The sequence below is a fragment of the Telmatherina bonti genome (genome assembly GCF_933228915.1).
Source record: "Telmatherina bonti genome assembly, chromosome: 11".
In the NCBI taxonomy this organism is placed as follows: domain Eukaryota; kingdom Metazoa; phylum Chordata; class Actinopteri; order Atheriniformes; family Telmatherinidae; genus Telmatherina; species Telmatherina bonti.
In genome coordinates, this window is record NC_136629.1 from 10,659,259 (window position 1) to 10,674,186 (window position 14,928).

Genomic DNA, 14,928 nt, shown 5'->3' on the forward strand with positions numbered 1-14,928 from the left:
TTTTGGGGTTTATATGTAAACAGTTGGCCAAATGTGGAGCATATGATACAGTGTGTCTCAACTCCTGTCTTCCAAGTACATTTTGGATGTTTCCTTACTCTTGCATGTTTTAGATCCTGCTCCTAAGCACCTGAATCAGGTTATTGAACTTCCTCATCAAGTTCTTTGCAGCCTGTCAACGAGCCCTTTATTTCATTCAGGTGTGTTAAAGTAGGGTTGCCTATGAAACAGGCAGGGTAGGGGGACTGAAGACCGGATTTGAGAAACACTGCCCTACTCCAACATACCTAATTCAGATTAATAAACCTCCAAATTAAGTTCTTTGCAAGCCAGGAAGGGGGTACTTCTACGTATGGATGGGTGAAAAGAGCTGGGATTAAAACCCTTTCTGCTCCCTGAAGTACATAATTTGGTGTTTTATAATGTTGATGTCATGGTGGCTTGCCATTTCACTTTTTCATGGTCTAGAATCCTTGTAGAGGCCATGTCTATGTTGGCTCTATTAGAAAGGTTGCTAGGACTCCCTGGTGGATGATTTTTTTTTTTTTTTTTTATTACCCATGAGCTTTAATTTAGCCCCAACATATCATTAACTAAGAGAAGGACTCTAATCATCTGAAGTAAAATTATTTCCTTTAACCAAGTGACCTCAAACAATCCAACTCGGGTCCTTTTCCTCCCAACCAAAGGTTTACAAGACTCTTTTCTCTATTTCTTTTCATCATTTCCTTGAAATGTTTTTTTTTTTTTTTATCCCTGTCCGAAGAGGAAAACCATTACACCAAATATTTGGGATGAGTTTTTGTTTGAATTTGGGGTTTTTCAACATGTATATGGATTGTTTTGTAACAAACAAGCGTTATTAGTCAGACATATACACAGCGGTGGTCTTATTCTACAAGAAAGATCTGGAAACTTGCCAGCTGGCTTACCACCCACCTAAGTGAGCCAAAAGAGGCACAACATCCAAGTGCATCAACCTTGGGCAGTCTGCCACAGTACGGTGGCCAGAGACTCATAAAAATGCCATTACCAACCAGATTTATTTGTAAAGATATGCAACCCATCTGTGTTGTTTCAGGAACTTTTGAAGGAACTGGAGTAACAACCAAAGATTTATGTGTTTGTTTCGAATGTATTCAAACTTGGTTTTATGAGAAAATGACAGTTTCATGTGTGTGTTCCTGCTTTCAGGCATTTCCAGCACTTTAGTTTTGATGATCTTCTCTGTTTTTAGCACCAGGAAGACGTATTTAACCTGAACGAAATGACCTCCACTTGTCTCAGTTAAAGATCCTGATGAGGTGGAGCGGTGAGTCAATGTCTGACTCATTCATGGGATATAACTTGACATCAGCCATATAAAAAAGATGGCTGGTGATCACTTAGCATCTACATCACTGCCAACAGTGAAGCGCCAGACCCATCTCTGTAGCTCTGTACATCCCTCAAGACTCACAGACTTTTTGTCTTAGTCCTTGTCCATCCAGGACTTCATCATTCCCAGGATTCTATAAGATTCAGACAATATTTGTAACCGTTTTAGTGATTTTAGTTTCCACTTCTCCATGAAGGGCACATTCTGCATGCTGATGTTTAGAAATAACACCCACATATCAAAAGCCCATAAGTGAGTATAGCTGCTGGAACACTGCAGGAATATCCTCAGACATTTAGTGGTTGCAGGGTTTGACTTGAGGTGCATTCACTCTGCCTCTGGGCTGCTTGAATGCAAAGGGTCTTCTTTCACTTGCAAGTCAATCCTGGTTGGGTTCTTTTCCACTGGACCAAACACAGGAGGTAACGTAGATCAACATCGTAGACATCTGGCTCCATCTCCACATTGTGGTAAAAACCAGATCAGGTTTGGACACCAAAGTAAAACTAGAAACCTGACAGCAGAAATTTTATGTTGCTCCATGGCGAACAAGTCAGTTTTATTCCTGGCCAATCAATGAGCAGGATTTCCGCCTTCCATCCTCCTGGTCAGCGATCACTCCAGGAAACATTGCCTCCTAGTGAGCAGCTGTTGTAACTGCATGACGTTGTCCAGGTGGTTTGGTTTCTTTGACTACATTTCAGTGTGAAAACAAACCGGATGAAGGTGTGACCTATCAGCACCCCATGGTCCACCAGAGTCCTTCAGACTGTCCTGGTGTGAACACGGTTGTTGGCTCAACATATTCATGATCTGTAATGGAGCCTTCTTGCCTCTAGATGTGACAGTATCTTTCCTCTGTGTTCTACGGTTCAGTCATGATATAAATAATAAAGTAATGAAAATAGGTAGCCTTATCGAGTGCCTCTTTGAAGAGCGAAAGGAAGCGATAGCTTAATGTTAAACGTCCCACGCCTAGCAGGGTTAGCTTAACAGCCTCACCCAGGTAATAAAGTTACTGCCATCAGCCTGTAGAACGCTTTTTCTGCATTGACAGACACTGATCTAAAGCATCTGTCTGGATTTTGCTCTTTGCCTTTAAATTGAAGAATGCCGAATTGAACTCTACTCAGAATAAAGCCAGAACAGGCTTTGCTGTTCTACTGGCTCCTTTGTTTTCTTCTTTTATCATCGATACCTTTACAATCGATACATAGGGTACGGTTGCACGGTTATAGAGCTCTGGTTTAACACAGACTGTTTGAGCTGTGCGTAATACCTCGAAGACACAAAGAAAATGAGTGAGCTGGGTTTCGAAAGACATAAAGGCCAGGAAGGTCTGAGCCCTTCCTTTGGTATCCCCAGATACTTACAAAGCTGTGGTAACTATCTGCTTACCTGCATTTGCATCATGGCTCTTTCAACACATCGAGATCTTCCTTTTTCCAGTTTGGTCCTGAGACATAGAGCAGTGACCTCCACCGCCCAGAACTTGCGCTGCGACAAAATACTCTGTGGAGAGGACAGAAAAAGCACAAAAGATATAACATTTATAGAAATAAACTTCTCCTTCCCTCAACCACCCCTCCCATCTCCCCAGGGTAGGGCAGGTGGCTGTTCATCTCTCAACCTCGGGTTCTCTACCAGAGTCCTGGTAGCTTGAGGGTCCTAGCAGTATCTTAGCTGTTCCTAGGACTGTGCTTTTCTGGACAGAGATGTCTGATGTTTCACCAGGTATCTGTTGGAGCCTCTTCTCCAGCATGGGGTACACAGCCCCCAGTGCTCCCATCACTATGGGTACGACTGTTGCTTTCACCCTCCAGGCCTTCTCCAGTTCTTCCTTGAGGTCTTGGTACTTCTCCAGTTTCTCCTTTTTCCTGATATTTCCATCATTGAGGATGGATCCATCGATCACTACGGCTTTCCTCTGCTGCTTATCTATCATCACTATGTCTGCTTGGTTGGCCACCACCATTTTATCTGTCTGGATCTGGAAGTCCCAGAGGATCTTAGCCCTCTCTTTCTCCACCACCTTGGGGGGAGTTTCCCACTGGGACTTAGGGGTCTCCAGTCCATATTCTGCACAGATGTTCCTGCACACTATGCCGGCTACTTGGTTATGGCGCTCCATGTATTCTTTGCCTGCCAGTATCTTGCATCCTGCTGTGAGGTGCTGGATTGTTTCAGGGGCTCCTTTGCATAGTCTGCAGCTGGGATCCTGCCTGGTATGGTAGATCTGGGCCTCAATTGCTCTGATGCTCAGGGTCCTGTGCTGCCATGATCAGTGCCTCTGTGCTGTCCTTCAGCCCAGCCCTCCAGCCATTGATTGGAATTGTTTATATATAGGATAGGATAAGGTAATTAACCTTTATAACACTTAACACCCAGAATATTAGATTCACAGATGATTAAAACACACCTTTAATATTTGAAATAATGGCATTATTAACAGTCAAATATTTATTAAAAAGATAGTTCATCTTTTCACAAAAGGCTGTAATAACATTTCTCTCCTGCCAGGCCAGTACGGAACTGGACGGGTCAGTACGCTGCATATATAACCAGCAGTTCCATTCCCCCAGATTTTAATGTACGTCAAAAACAGTAGTCCGTGTTTTTATTATTTATGTTACTCAACATTAACCCTTTCATGCACAGTGGCCTTATAGTGAACACCTATTTACAAGCTTTTTTCTTACATATTTATAAATAAGGGTGACCTTTTTCAGAGTTTTTGCAGATTTACAGTAAACTGAGGGTTCTAACCAAATTTACAAAATGTATAGACTACTATCAGGATGAGGAACCACTTCACCCAGGGTAACAAAAACAATGTCTCTGAGCAGGACTTCCTACCCCAGCTTTAAATCACTTTCACTGATTATATAGCTGAAATCAGCAGCATACACAGAATCTTTTGAAACACAGTTTAAATAAATATCCCTGCACTGATGGAGGAAAAATATTAAGTTATAACTTGAGCTCTTGCAGGAGTTCCTCTAAAATACACATGTACATGCAGAAATATAAAAGACGACTCAATAAAGGGGAAAGAAACCTTAACTACAACGACAAAGCTTCCTCTTCCTCTCCCCTCCTGCAGGCCTCAGGAGAAATCAAGCAGCAAGCTTCACTGAGTTACACCTAATTATTAAAACCTATTACAGCCTGAAAGTCTTTATCTGTGTGCTGCGGTGATAATCTGATGTATAATAGCTGGCACAGCTTTGTGGCTTAGCGTTAGATGAGCTGATTAAAGGGAGCAGGGGTTTGGAGCATCCAGCAGATTCACTCGCAGGGAAAATGACTTGAGCTCTTTATCAGGATCAGTGTTCAGGCTCGCCTGAAATCAGAGCATGTTATACAACAATCGCTTTCTGCACACCATGAGCGTGATGCATGGTTGTAGGTGAGATAAACAAACATTAATGATGCTTGCGGATACTAAGCAAGTCTTGCTGGAGTCATTAGTGCAACAGTAAATTGTCTTAATTATACAGTTATTCCTCCACCAACATCAATCACAGAGCAATTAAAAATCATGGATAAGTCACGCCAAGCGTTTGTCATCACAGTAAACACAAAGGAACAAACACAGTCTCAAGGAAAAAATGTTTTGATGGTACATTGATAGTTTTTAAAGGATTTTTGTGACTCTAAAAGCCGGAACAAAGACTAAAACTATTACAATTTTTTAGTGCAGGATCATTCCTACACATGAAAATCTAAAAATCTCTCCAAACTTCTAAATGCAGGACATAAATGAGGTCTCCTCTTCAGAACGTGTTCAGACGGCTGCTTTTATTTTAAAAGCCTTGTATTACTACAATAATGGTTATAAACAAACTTGCATGAAGCTAAATACTAAAATAAGTACAGCTGAGGAGTGGGGAGATTTTCAAGAAACTCATAAAAACCTTTTAAATATCAGCTATTTTAAATATCTTTAAGATATCCTTGAGCAGAATATAAAATGTGCAGAACCAGCTCACACAACAATCCCTTCCTTAATTCCACAACCACATTTACACCAACAGCTGCGGCATGGTACAGGACCGGTTGGTATGGCAGAGGTTGGTACAAGAGGGGTCGTTACAGGACAAGCTGGTACAAGAGGGATAGTATGAGATAGGACATTATGAGACAGGTCAATTTCACAAGGTTAGTATGAGCTGGGTCATAACAAGAAAGGTCAGTATGAGACGAGTTGGTATAATAAGGTCAGTATGGGACAGGTCAGTATGGGACGATTCTGCATAAGAAGGGTCAGTGCAGGACAGGTCAGTATTTAAAAAAGTCAATAGGTCACAGGTTTGTACCGGACAAGTCAGCACTGGACTGGACAGGTGGGTATGGGAAAGGTTGGCATGGGACAACATGGTACAGGAGGGATTGGTATGAGTCTGGTCAATACAAGAAAGGTTGGGACAGGACAGGACTTACATGAAATTTGGTGTGAGACCGGTCAATAAACGAGAAGTCAGTACAAGACAAATGATACAGGATGGATTGGTACGAAGCAGGTCCCTACAAGAGGGTTGGTACAGGACAAGTCAGTTCAGGACAGGTGGGTAAAGGAAAGGTTGAAATGGGACACCATGGTACACACCACAGATCGGTATGGGACAAGTCAATACAAGAAGGGTTGGTACAGGACAAGATGTACAGGAAAGGTTGGTACAGTGCATGTCTCATGCCAAACAGAATCATACGGGACGGTCTGGTATGAGTCTGATCAATATGAAACAGGTCGGCACAGGACAAGTTGCTATCGGACGGGTCAGTATGTGTTGCGGCTAACTGTCCAACGCCATTATCTACTTCAGCCGCTGCAGGCTAAACACGGGAGATATCGATGACGCGCACTAAGATGCATGTTCTCCTTATTGCGTTTGTTTATTTTTTATAGTTACTTTAAATAAATTACAATGAACAAACAATACGCAGAGCAAAAACATCTAATTGTTTACTCCCGAGCTCACCCCACTTCTGCATCCTTACAGCCAAACGATGCGCTCAGGTGAGTGCAACTATTTGTAATGTGTGCGTTCACACCCAAAGTGACACACCCTCCACCCAAGTGCCAATCAAGCCTGCACACATCAGCATATTCGCAGACATTTATGACTTATAATGTGGCTCCTACATTATGGGACAGGTTAAATACAACTTCCTGTGATGCGTGCGTGTTCTCCCCATGTATGTGTGGGTTCTCTCTGAGTACTCTGACTTCCTCCTACGACATGTTTAACTGGTTACTAAATTCTCTGTAGAACTGAGCACGATGGTTGTTTGTCTGTGTTCATCCTGCGTTGGACTGGCGACTGGTCCATGTATACCTTGCTGGTTTCTGGGATAGACTCCAGCTTCCCTGCAACTGAATTGTAATAAGTGGTCCAGATAATGATAGAATGAATAGCTAATTTTTATTTATTAAATGGAAAAAAAAAGCAATATTTTCTCCCCTCACCAATTAGCTTTTGAGTTGATCAGGTTATTAAAGGTCATGCGAAAGGTTCAGGCACCCTCCAGCCTCAACTAGCTCCATAAAGTTTCCTTTCCTCATGCAGTGCACCTCAAAAATCTGGAGATCTTTGTTTTTACGTCTCCATTAACACTGAGCTAACATCCAGAGGCATGCAGGAATGTGGACGGATGACACGTGAGAAGTCGTATCACATGATGCAGACTCTCCTCTGGCTGGTTATCTTGGGTTGAGCTTTCACCAACTTCAGCTGCTGATAAAGTCAGGCCTATATTTCCACTCCTCCATCTTTGTTACCATTTTTCTTCCATCCTGTTGCTAAGATCAAGCCTTTTATTAACCTGTTTAGACCTTGGCGGGGTTTATTTAAAAAAAAAACAAAAAACAGCCTCTACAACCTGTTTCACAACAGAAATGACTGGAGCAAATTCCTTGTACTTACCTCTTCTTTATGACATAATTTCATCTTTTCATTCATATGTATTTGGGTTTTTCATTTAATCCCAGACAGCTGGTTCAAACACATTAATAATGTATTGCAGATAAAGAAAGCAGCAGTGACCCGAAGCAGGCAGTGGATAAAAACAACTGCAGGGTGACGGATGAATCCTGGGGGCTATGTGTGTGTCAGACGATGGATTCTTTAAAAGCTGTGGTGGTGTTTTAGGATGGAGATGCATCTTCTGCTGCAGAGAGGGATCAGACAGCACAAGACTGAGCTGACGGGGATATGGACAGAATAATCCTCAAGTCAGACCTGGACGCAAGCTGCATCCCTAAATCCTCCTGGCGGCTGGTGCATCGGTGTAATTCACCAAAAAGCTCTGCTCCTCCTCCTCCTCGCCATTTGTTTAGTGTTCACAAAGAGGATTCACAAAGTTTCAACTGTTCCGGGGGTTCATTCAGACAAAGCCTTACAAAACTGAGATCAGCTGCTTTATGTGCAAAACTTCAGGAAATCTTTGTTTCGCACAACAAACCAAATGTATTTTCACAAAGAATTTAATCAATTCACAAACGACTGAAATGAATCAGATGCTCAGTGGCCTGTTTATCAGCAGCAATCAGTCCTCTGTGTCTGGCATTCATTTTCTACACCACTTAGTACAATTAAGGGTTGTGGGGGCATTGGGGGAGGGGTAGGGTACACCCTGGACAGGTCGTCAGTCCATCCCAGTATTCCAGGATAATCCTTTTCTAAGAGCTGAAAACCGCTGCACTCACATGGAGCACGACATTCTTTACATTACTTTAGTTTCTGAAGCATCACACGCTTTTTTGCTTACAGCAGCATTTCAAAACGGGGTTATACTGCCCCCCCAGTGGGGAATTCAGAGGTAGGAAGAAACATTATTTAACAATAAAAAACGCTGGCAATCAATTGGTCAATTTTGTTGACTGTCAATGGTATTAACCAGTCAAATTCAGAAGAAACGACGGTAGTTCCCAAATTTACCCATGAGACATCACTGAGGTGAACCCAAAGATGAACCCAGTGAACCCAAAGATGGTATATTATAGAACAATGGAACACTATCTTAGAAACCTTTTCTTCTTTGTATGTCTGTATATGTCTGAATCCCGAAGTGAATTTCAATACATTTCTAAGCCTTTTTGAAAGCCTTCAGAAAAACTGGAGACCTGATCACCCCTTCAAGCCGTAATCAGCAACACATCTTCAGCTTACTTAACAGTCATACTCTGCAATTAAATCCATAAAGCACAACCATATAACACAATTCAGATAAGCTGGAAAGGACTAATCATAAGAATTATTTAAACCAAAGGCAAGGATTATTGAAATATACCTTAGGTCACAAAAAGTATCTCAAGCTACCAGATGCTCACCAGGACAACTTAATGAAAACATCAATAGCAATTAAAACTCATTACATGTGCCTGTGTTCATTAGCTCTGCATTCTGCCAGCTTTTCAGTTTGCACCAGCTCATTGAGTTCGTCTAAAAAGGTGTCGAACTTGGTTATCCTTTGGGCAATTATTTTCCCCCTGGCTGCTCTGCAAACTGATCGCCATCTTTACGCAGTATCAGTCTTCGCTCGGGACGTTTCTTTTTCAGCTTTTCCCTGGTCGCTTTCCTCTTGAGGCCTTGTGTGGCGTTCTCTTCCTTCTTCTGTTGTTCTACGAGGTGAATCATGTACTTCCACCTGACAGAGGCTGCAAAAGGAAGGAGCTTCTTGGTCAGAGGTACCTTTGGAACGCCCCCAAAAACACCTAGCTTGTTGCAGAATACCCTCAGAGCTGTTTAGCTGTTCTATGTTTCAAAAACTGAGAGCCCAGATACCTAAATCGAACACACTTATACTCCCAAATACCAATGTGGACGTTGACCTGCTTGTTCTTGACTGATTGATCAAACATCAACACAAATGGTCCAGCTTGTTGGTGCTGTCACCGAACTGATACTGTGGGAAGACTTCCGAGTCAAATCTCATGACGTGCCCAGTTTCATCCTGACCACAGGCAAAGGTCTTTGCCATGTCTGAATCCAGAAATGTTGACTTGAAAATACCAGAAATGTCTGAGTTCGGTGAGTGGCAATAAGTGTTTGTAGCATGTCACTGTAACACTGTTACTATTGTTAGTCACTAATATTCTAATGCATTACACTTTGAATAAGTAGCTCAGGTTTGATAACTATATGGTATGTTTGTCTGCTACTAGCTAAATTAATAAACTGTGGCCAGCAGCTGCATCTTCCTGTTTATGGCGGTGAAGTAGCAGAACACAGGAAGTGCTGCGAAGTCTACCCTATAGGCATGTTTTCTGAAGTGTCGCTGCTGACTTGGTCTTCCTCTGCAAAGCTCTCCTGATTTTCTCAGCTGTCCACAATAAATGTTTAAGGTCCACTGGATGCGGACAGGGAAATATGAACAGAACTAGTGTCACTGTCCAGTGCCTCGTTTCATAACCACAGCTGCCTGAGCAGCCCATATCCACTCACACGCACAACTATTTTACACAGAGACAAGATGTTTTCAAATAACTAAAGAAACATGGAAATAAACCAAATGAGAGAGACATGAAAGAGGTGTTGCTGTCTGAGGACAGTAACTGGTGATGACCAGCAGCTGCTGCTCTCTGCGGATAACGCTGTCTTGTACCAGTGGGACTTGACATTGTGAAGCCATTGAGACGCTGCTCATCTTCTATTTGCAGTAAGTACAGTAAGCCACTTGGCTGTTCTTAGAGACAGGCTTCAGCCATCAATTAAAATCCTGCATCTCCAACTAGGAGTCTGAGAAAATACTTTTCCCCTTTCTTTGTTTGGCGGGAACATGGCAGAAGGAGCAGCCACGCATCTTCGTTTTCATTTGTCATTAGGAGGAACCGGTACATATTCAGATAATTTTGCAGTCAAACTATTTTGACTGAACTTGAATACAAAAAACATTAATACCTCATAAAATTGTGATTAAGACTTATTCAGGGCCTTAATTCTCCCACAATTGATTGATCAAATTTTGATCATTTTGATCATTTTTACGACCCCGCACACACCCTGTATAAAAAACCAGGACCTTCATTTGTCATTTCGGATTTTCATTCATAACGAACTGTAAAAGCCTCACTTAGCACAGCACACTATCCTCTATTGCCAACTGGTCCTCACAGACTCTTGGACTGATTAATCTCCATTTACAAACCCATCCTTGGACTGCTGCCATCATATTTATTCTACCTGCTGCTTAGACACAACACTCCCAGGATTTCATTCATTTCAGTGTTCCCCCAGTTTGTACCAATCACGGGAAAAAGTTGTTCTCTGAGCTAAGAAGCAGCGCACCTTCATCCCATCAGGGGAATTAATGTTATTCTCTAGGGACTCGAGAGGCATCTTTAAATTGCTTTTGTTTTTGTCTGTTTCATCCATTTATTTCTTTTTAGATGTAGCCTGCTTTTGTCTTTTAAATGAACTCTAATTTATATTCTGTGCTTTTAGAGCCATCTGGAACTGAACCTAAATGTTCTGTCTGTCCAAACAGTTTTCTGGTTTTTCAATGAGACTACCTGGATGGGAAAACCAGTATAAATAAAGGGTAAAAAGAAAAATGACCCAATAACAAGGCTAAAATGTGTAACGCATAAAGAAGAGGCCATTAGCCAGACCACTGAAGGTAACTCAGTGTCCAGATCTGAACCGTGTTAAGATGTAGTGAAAGCAGCAGAGCAGGCGATAGGGAGGAAGACTCCATCACCCTGATCCATCCTGTGGAAGACGTTCCAGTAAGCAAAGGGTGAATTCATCAGATTATCTGGAAATAATGACTCTGCCAGGCAGTGATTGCTGTGATGGCGGGCTTTTTCTTTTTATTTTATGAAGGAAAAGTTTGAAGAACATGTTCATAAGTTCTATTGTAATCATTGTTTCTAACTTTGACCATGCTGATATGTTTCCTTTTTATACTCATTTCTTGTGTGTTTCTGTAGAAATTCCATGTGATCCTGAGCTTCTGAGCGGCAGTGTAGGTAAAAACAATGTACAATAACAACCTTGAAGGAAAGCTCAGGTAAAAACAGGCACATTAGACCAGTTACACGGTAAGAAAGGTGATGGAGAAGGCCGGACATGTGACAACCATCTAACCAGCCTGCAGATTCCTGGATCTACATGTAGGCTGGGAAGATGCCTGCTCACAGAGCCGGCAGCTTTCTGCTCCCATCAGACAGCATCAGCGGCTGGTTTCAGTTCACTGGCAACCACTGGCAAACTCCACGACCACTGGCAAACTGCACAACCACTGGCAATCTCCAAGATCACTGGCAAACTGCACAACCACTGGCAAACTGCACAACCACTGGCAATCTCCACAAGCACTGGCAAACTCCACAAGCACTGGCAAACTCCACAAGCACTGGCAAACTCCACAAGCACTGGCAAACTCCACAAGCACTGGCAAACTCCACAAGCACTGGCAAACTCCAAGATCGCTGGCAATCTCCAAGATCGCTGGCAATCTCCAAGATCGCTGGCAATCTCCAAGATCGCTGGCAATCTCCAAGATCGCTGGCAATCTCCAAGATCGCTGGCAATCTCCAAGATCGCTGGCAAACTGCACAACCACTGGCAAACTCCAAGATCACTGGCAAACTCCAAGATCACTGGCAAACTCCAAGATCACTGGCAAACTCCAAGATCACTGGCAAACTCCAAGATCGCTGGCAATCTCCAAGATCGCTGGCAATCTCCAAGATCGCTGGCAAACTGCACGACCGCTGGCAAACTGCACGACCGCTGGCAAACTGCACGACCGCTGGCAAACTGCACGACCGCTGGCAAACTGCACGACCGCTGGCAAACTGCACGACCGCTGGCAAACTGCACGACCGCTGGCAAACTGCACGACCGCTGGCAAACTGCACGACCGCTGGCAAACTGCACGACCGCTGGCAAACTGCACGACCGCTGGCAAACTGCACGACCGCTGGCAAACTGCACGACCGCTGGCAAACTGCACGACCGCTGGCAAACTGCACGACCGCTGGCAAACTGCACGACCGCTGGCAAACTGCACGACCGCTGGCAAACTGCACGACCGCTGGCAAACTGCACGACCGCTGGCAAACTCCACGACCGCTGGCAAACTCCACGACCGCTGGCAAACTCCACGACCGCTGGCAAACTCCACGACCGCTGGCAAACTCCACGACCGCTGGCAAACTCCACGACCGCTGGCAAACTCCACGACCGCTGGCAAACTCCACGACCGCTGGCAAACTCCACGACCGCTGGCAAACTCCACGACCGCTGGCAAACTCCACGACCGCTGGCAAACTCCACGACCGCTGGCAAACTCCACGACCGCTGGCAAACTCCACGACCGCTGGCAAACTCCACGACCGCTGGCAAACTCCACGACCGCTGGCAAACTCCACGATCGCTGGCAAACTCCAAGATCGCTGGCAAACTCCAAGATCGCTGGCAAACTGCACAACCGCTGGCAAACTGCACAACCGCTGGCAAACTGCACAACCGCTGGCAAACTGCACAACCGCTGGCAAACTCCACAACCGCTGGCAAACTGCACAACCACTGGCAAACTGCACAACCACTGGCAAACTCCAAGATCGCTGGCAAACTGCACAACCGCTGGCAAACTGCACAACCGCTGGCAAACTCCACGACCGCTGGCAAACTCCACGACCGCTGGCAAACTCCACGACCGCTGGCAAACTCCACGACCGCTGGCAAACTCCACGACCGCTGGCAAACTCCACGACCGCTGGCAAACTCCACGACCGCTGGCAAACTCCAAGATCGCTGGCAAACTCCAAGATCGCTGGCAAACTCCAAGATCGCTGGCAAACTCCAAGATCGCTGGCAAACTCCAAGATCGCTGGCAAACTCCAAGATCGCTGGCAAACTGCACAACCGCTGGCAAACTGCACAACCGCTGGCAAACTGCACAACCGCTGGCAAACTGCACAACCGCTGGCAAACTCCAAGATCACTGGCAAACTCCAAGATCACTGGCAAACTCCACAACCGCTGGCAAACTGCACAACCACTGGCAAACTGCACAACCACTGGCAAACTCCACACACTCCACTCTTAATTTTTTTATGTCAACAGTAAAACAAACAACAACGACATATTTATAAACTAGAGTTATGTATGCAAACTGGAAATGAAGACCAGATACGGTAGGTGTAGCTGGTCCTTCAGCGTCTGCAAAACAACAATATTTACTGAGTTAAGGGATGGTTTGTCTCTTGCCATTTGAGTCTGTCCAAACATTAATCTAGTTTAAAATAAAATTCAAATATAGCAACCCAGCATAATATATACAGTTGGACGAACAGATATTGCCATGTACGATGGCTGCTGGCAAGATGCTGTATGAATACTGCATTATGAACATTATACAACATATAAAATACATTACATGATGCATTCACTTGCACTCAGGTATCTGACGTTAGCCTCGTTTTTTAGTAACTGCAATTAAGTTGTTATTGTATCAATTAGTCTGTAAATTGTAGTTACTGTCACTCTTCTGCAGCTTGGAGGATACCCAGATAGCAGACATGTTGGGCCAAATCCAGGCTACTTTTGACACTTCTGGCACCAACAATTTGTGTGGGCCTGAAGTGGACCAGTTATTAGTTGCCAGCCTGGCTGGGATTATCCGAATGTCTCCTGAGGACCACATGTGGTCCAGATGTCAGTTTTTGGCCTGGATGTGGATTAAGGAAACTATTTTGTGGTCCAGAAGTGACCGTAACATGGGAAATCTTCCTCGTGGGCTGAATGTGTTGGTCATGTGACTGAGTTTTGATAGCTCCACTCAAATTTATTCAACACTGAGAGCCATGGCTAAATTTGGGCCAAACTTGTTTTCCAGTTCAGTTCCAGATTGGGCATCTGGTGTCTCCACCTGGGCTACTAGAAGCTCAAAACAACAGCTAATAGCATAATGGGCTGTTAGGCATTCGCAGACACAAGCTGACAAGTTTTTCATGGATGCAACCCACGTCTGGTCTGTCTGTTGGTCCTCCCATGGATGCATTTTCCCTCCAAATGTGGCTGCATTTAAAAAAGAAAAAAACAGACACTGCAACAGCATCACATCTATTACTGTGAAGCACTGCTTCAAGAAAGCAATAATCCACCAAACACTCATATATGGACTTTTTCTGCTGAGTTTTTCTTTATGTAGATAGAAATCGTTGGCACACAGCAAGTTTTACTTTCCACCTCTTTAATTACCTGAACTGTGTTTGGCAGGGAGCTTGAGAAGCTCTGTGATTAATGGCCAAAACACTGCCTCAGTGAAGAGAAATAAAAAAAAGTCAAAGAGCTGATAATAACTTCCACCAGGTGAACAAGTCTATTTCACAGAGCTTTGGTCAACAACGTTCATAGCTGGGTTTTTCAAAATTTTTTCTTATTTTTTATCCCTAACCTTGGAAACGCTTCAATGGAGTCAACTAAAACAAACCTTTAACTCAGTCTGTTTTCCTCTTCCTGAAGTCTTTTTTATTTTACATTAACCAACTTCTTAAATGTAAAGCTTCGTATGCAGGGTTTAAACAGGAGGCATAA

General features: G+C 43.8%; 1 protein-coding gene across 1 annotated transcript in view; it reads right to left on the reverse strand.

The window, feature by feature from the left end:
* ttc27 (tetratricopeptide repeat domain 27) overlaps nucleotides 1-14,928 on the reverse strand; it is an 87,385-nt gene that overhangs the window by 32,166 nt on the left and 40,291 nt on the right. The window contains exon 10 of the mRNA XM_079248405.1: nucleotides 2,777-2,890. Within this exon, the coding sequence (XP_079104531.1) occupies nucleotides 2,777-2,890 (114 nt within the window). The remainder of the gene's footprint in view (nucleotides 1-2,776; nucleotides 2,891-14,928) is intronic.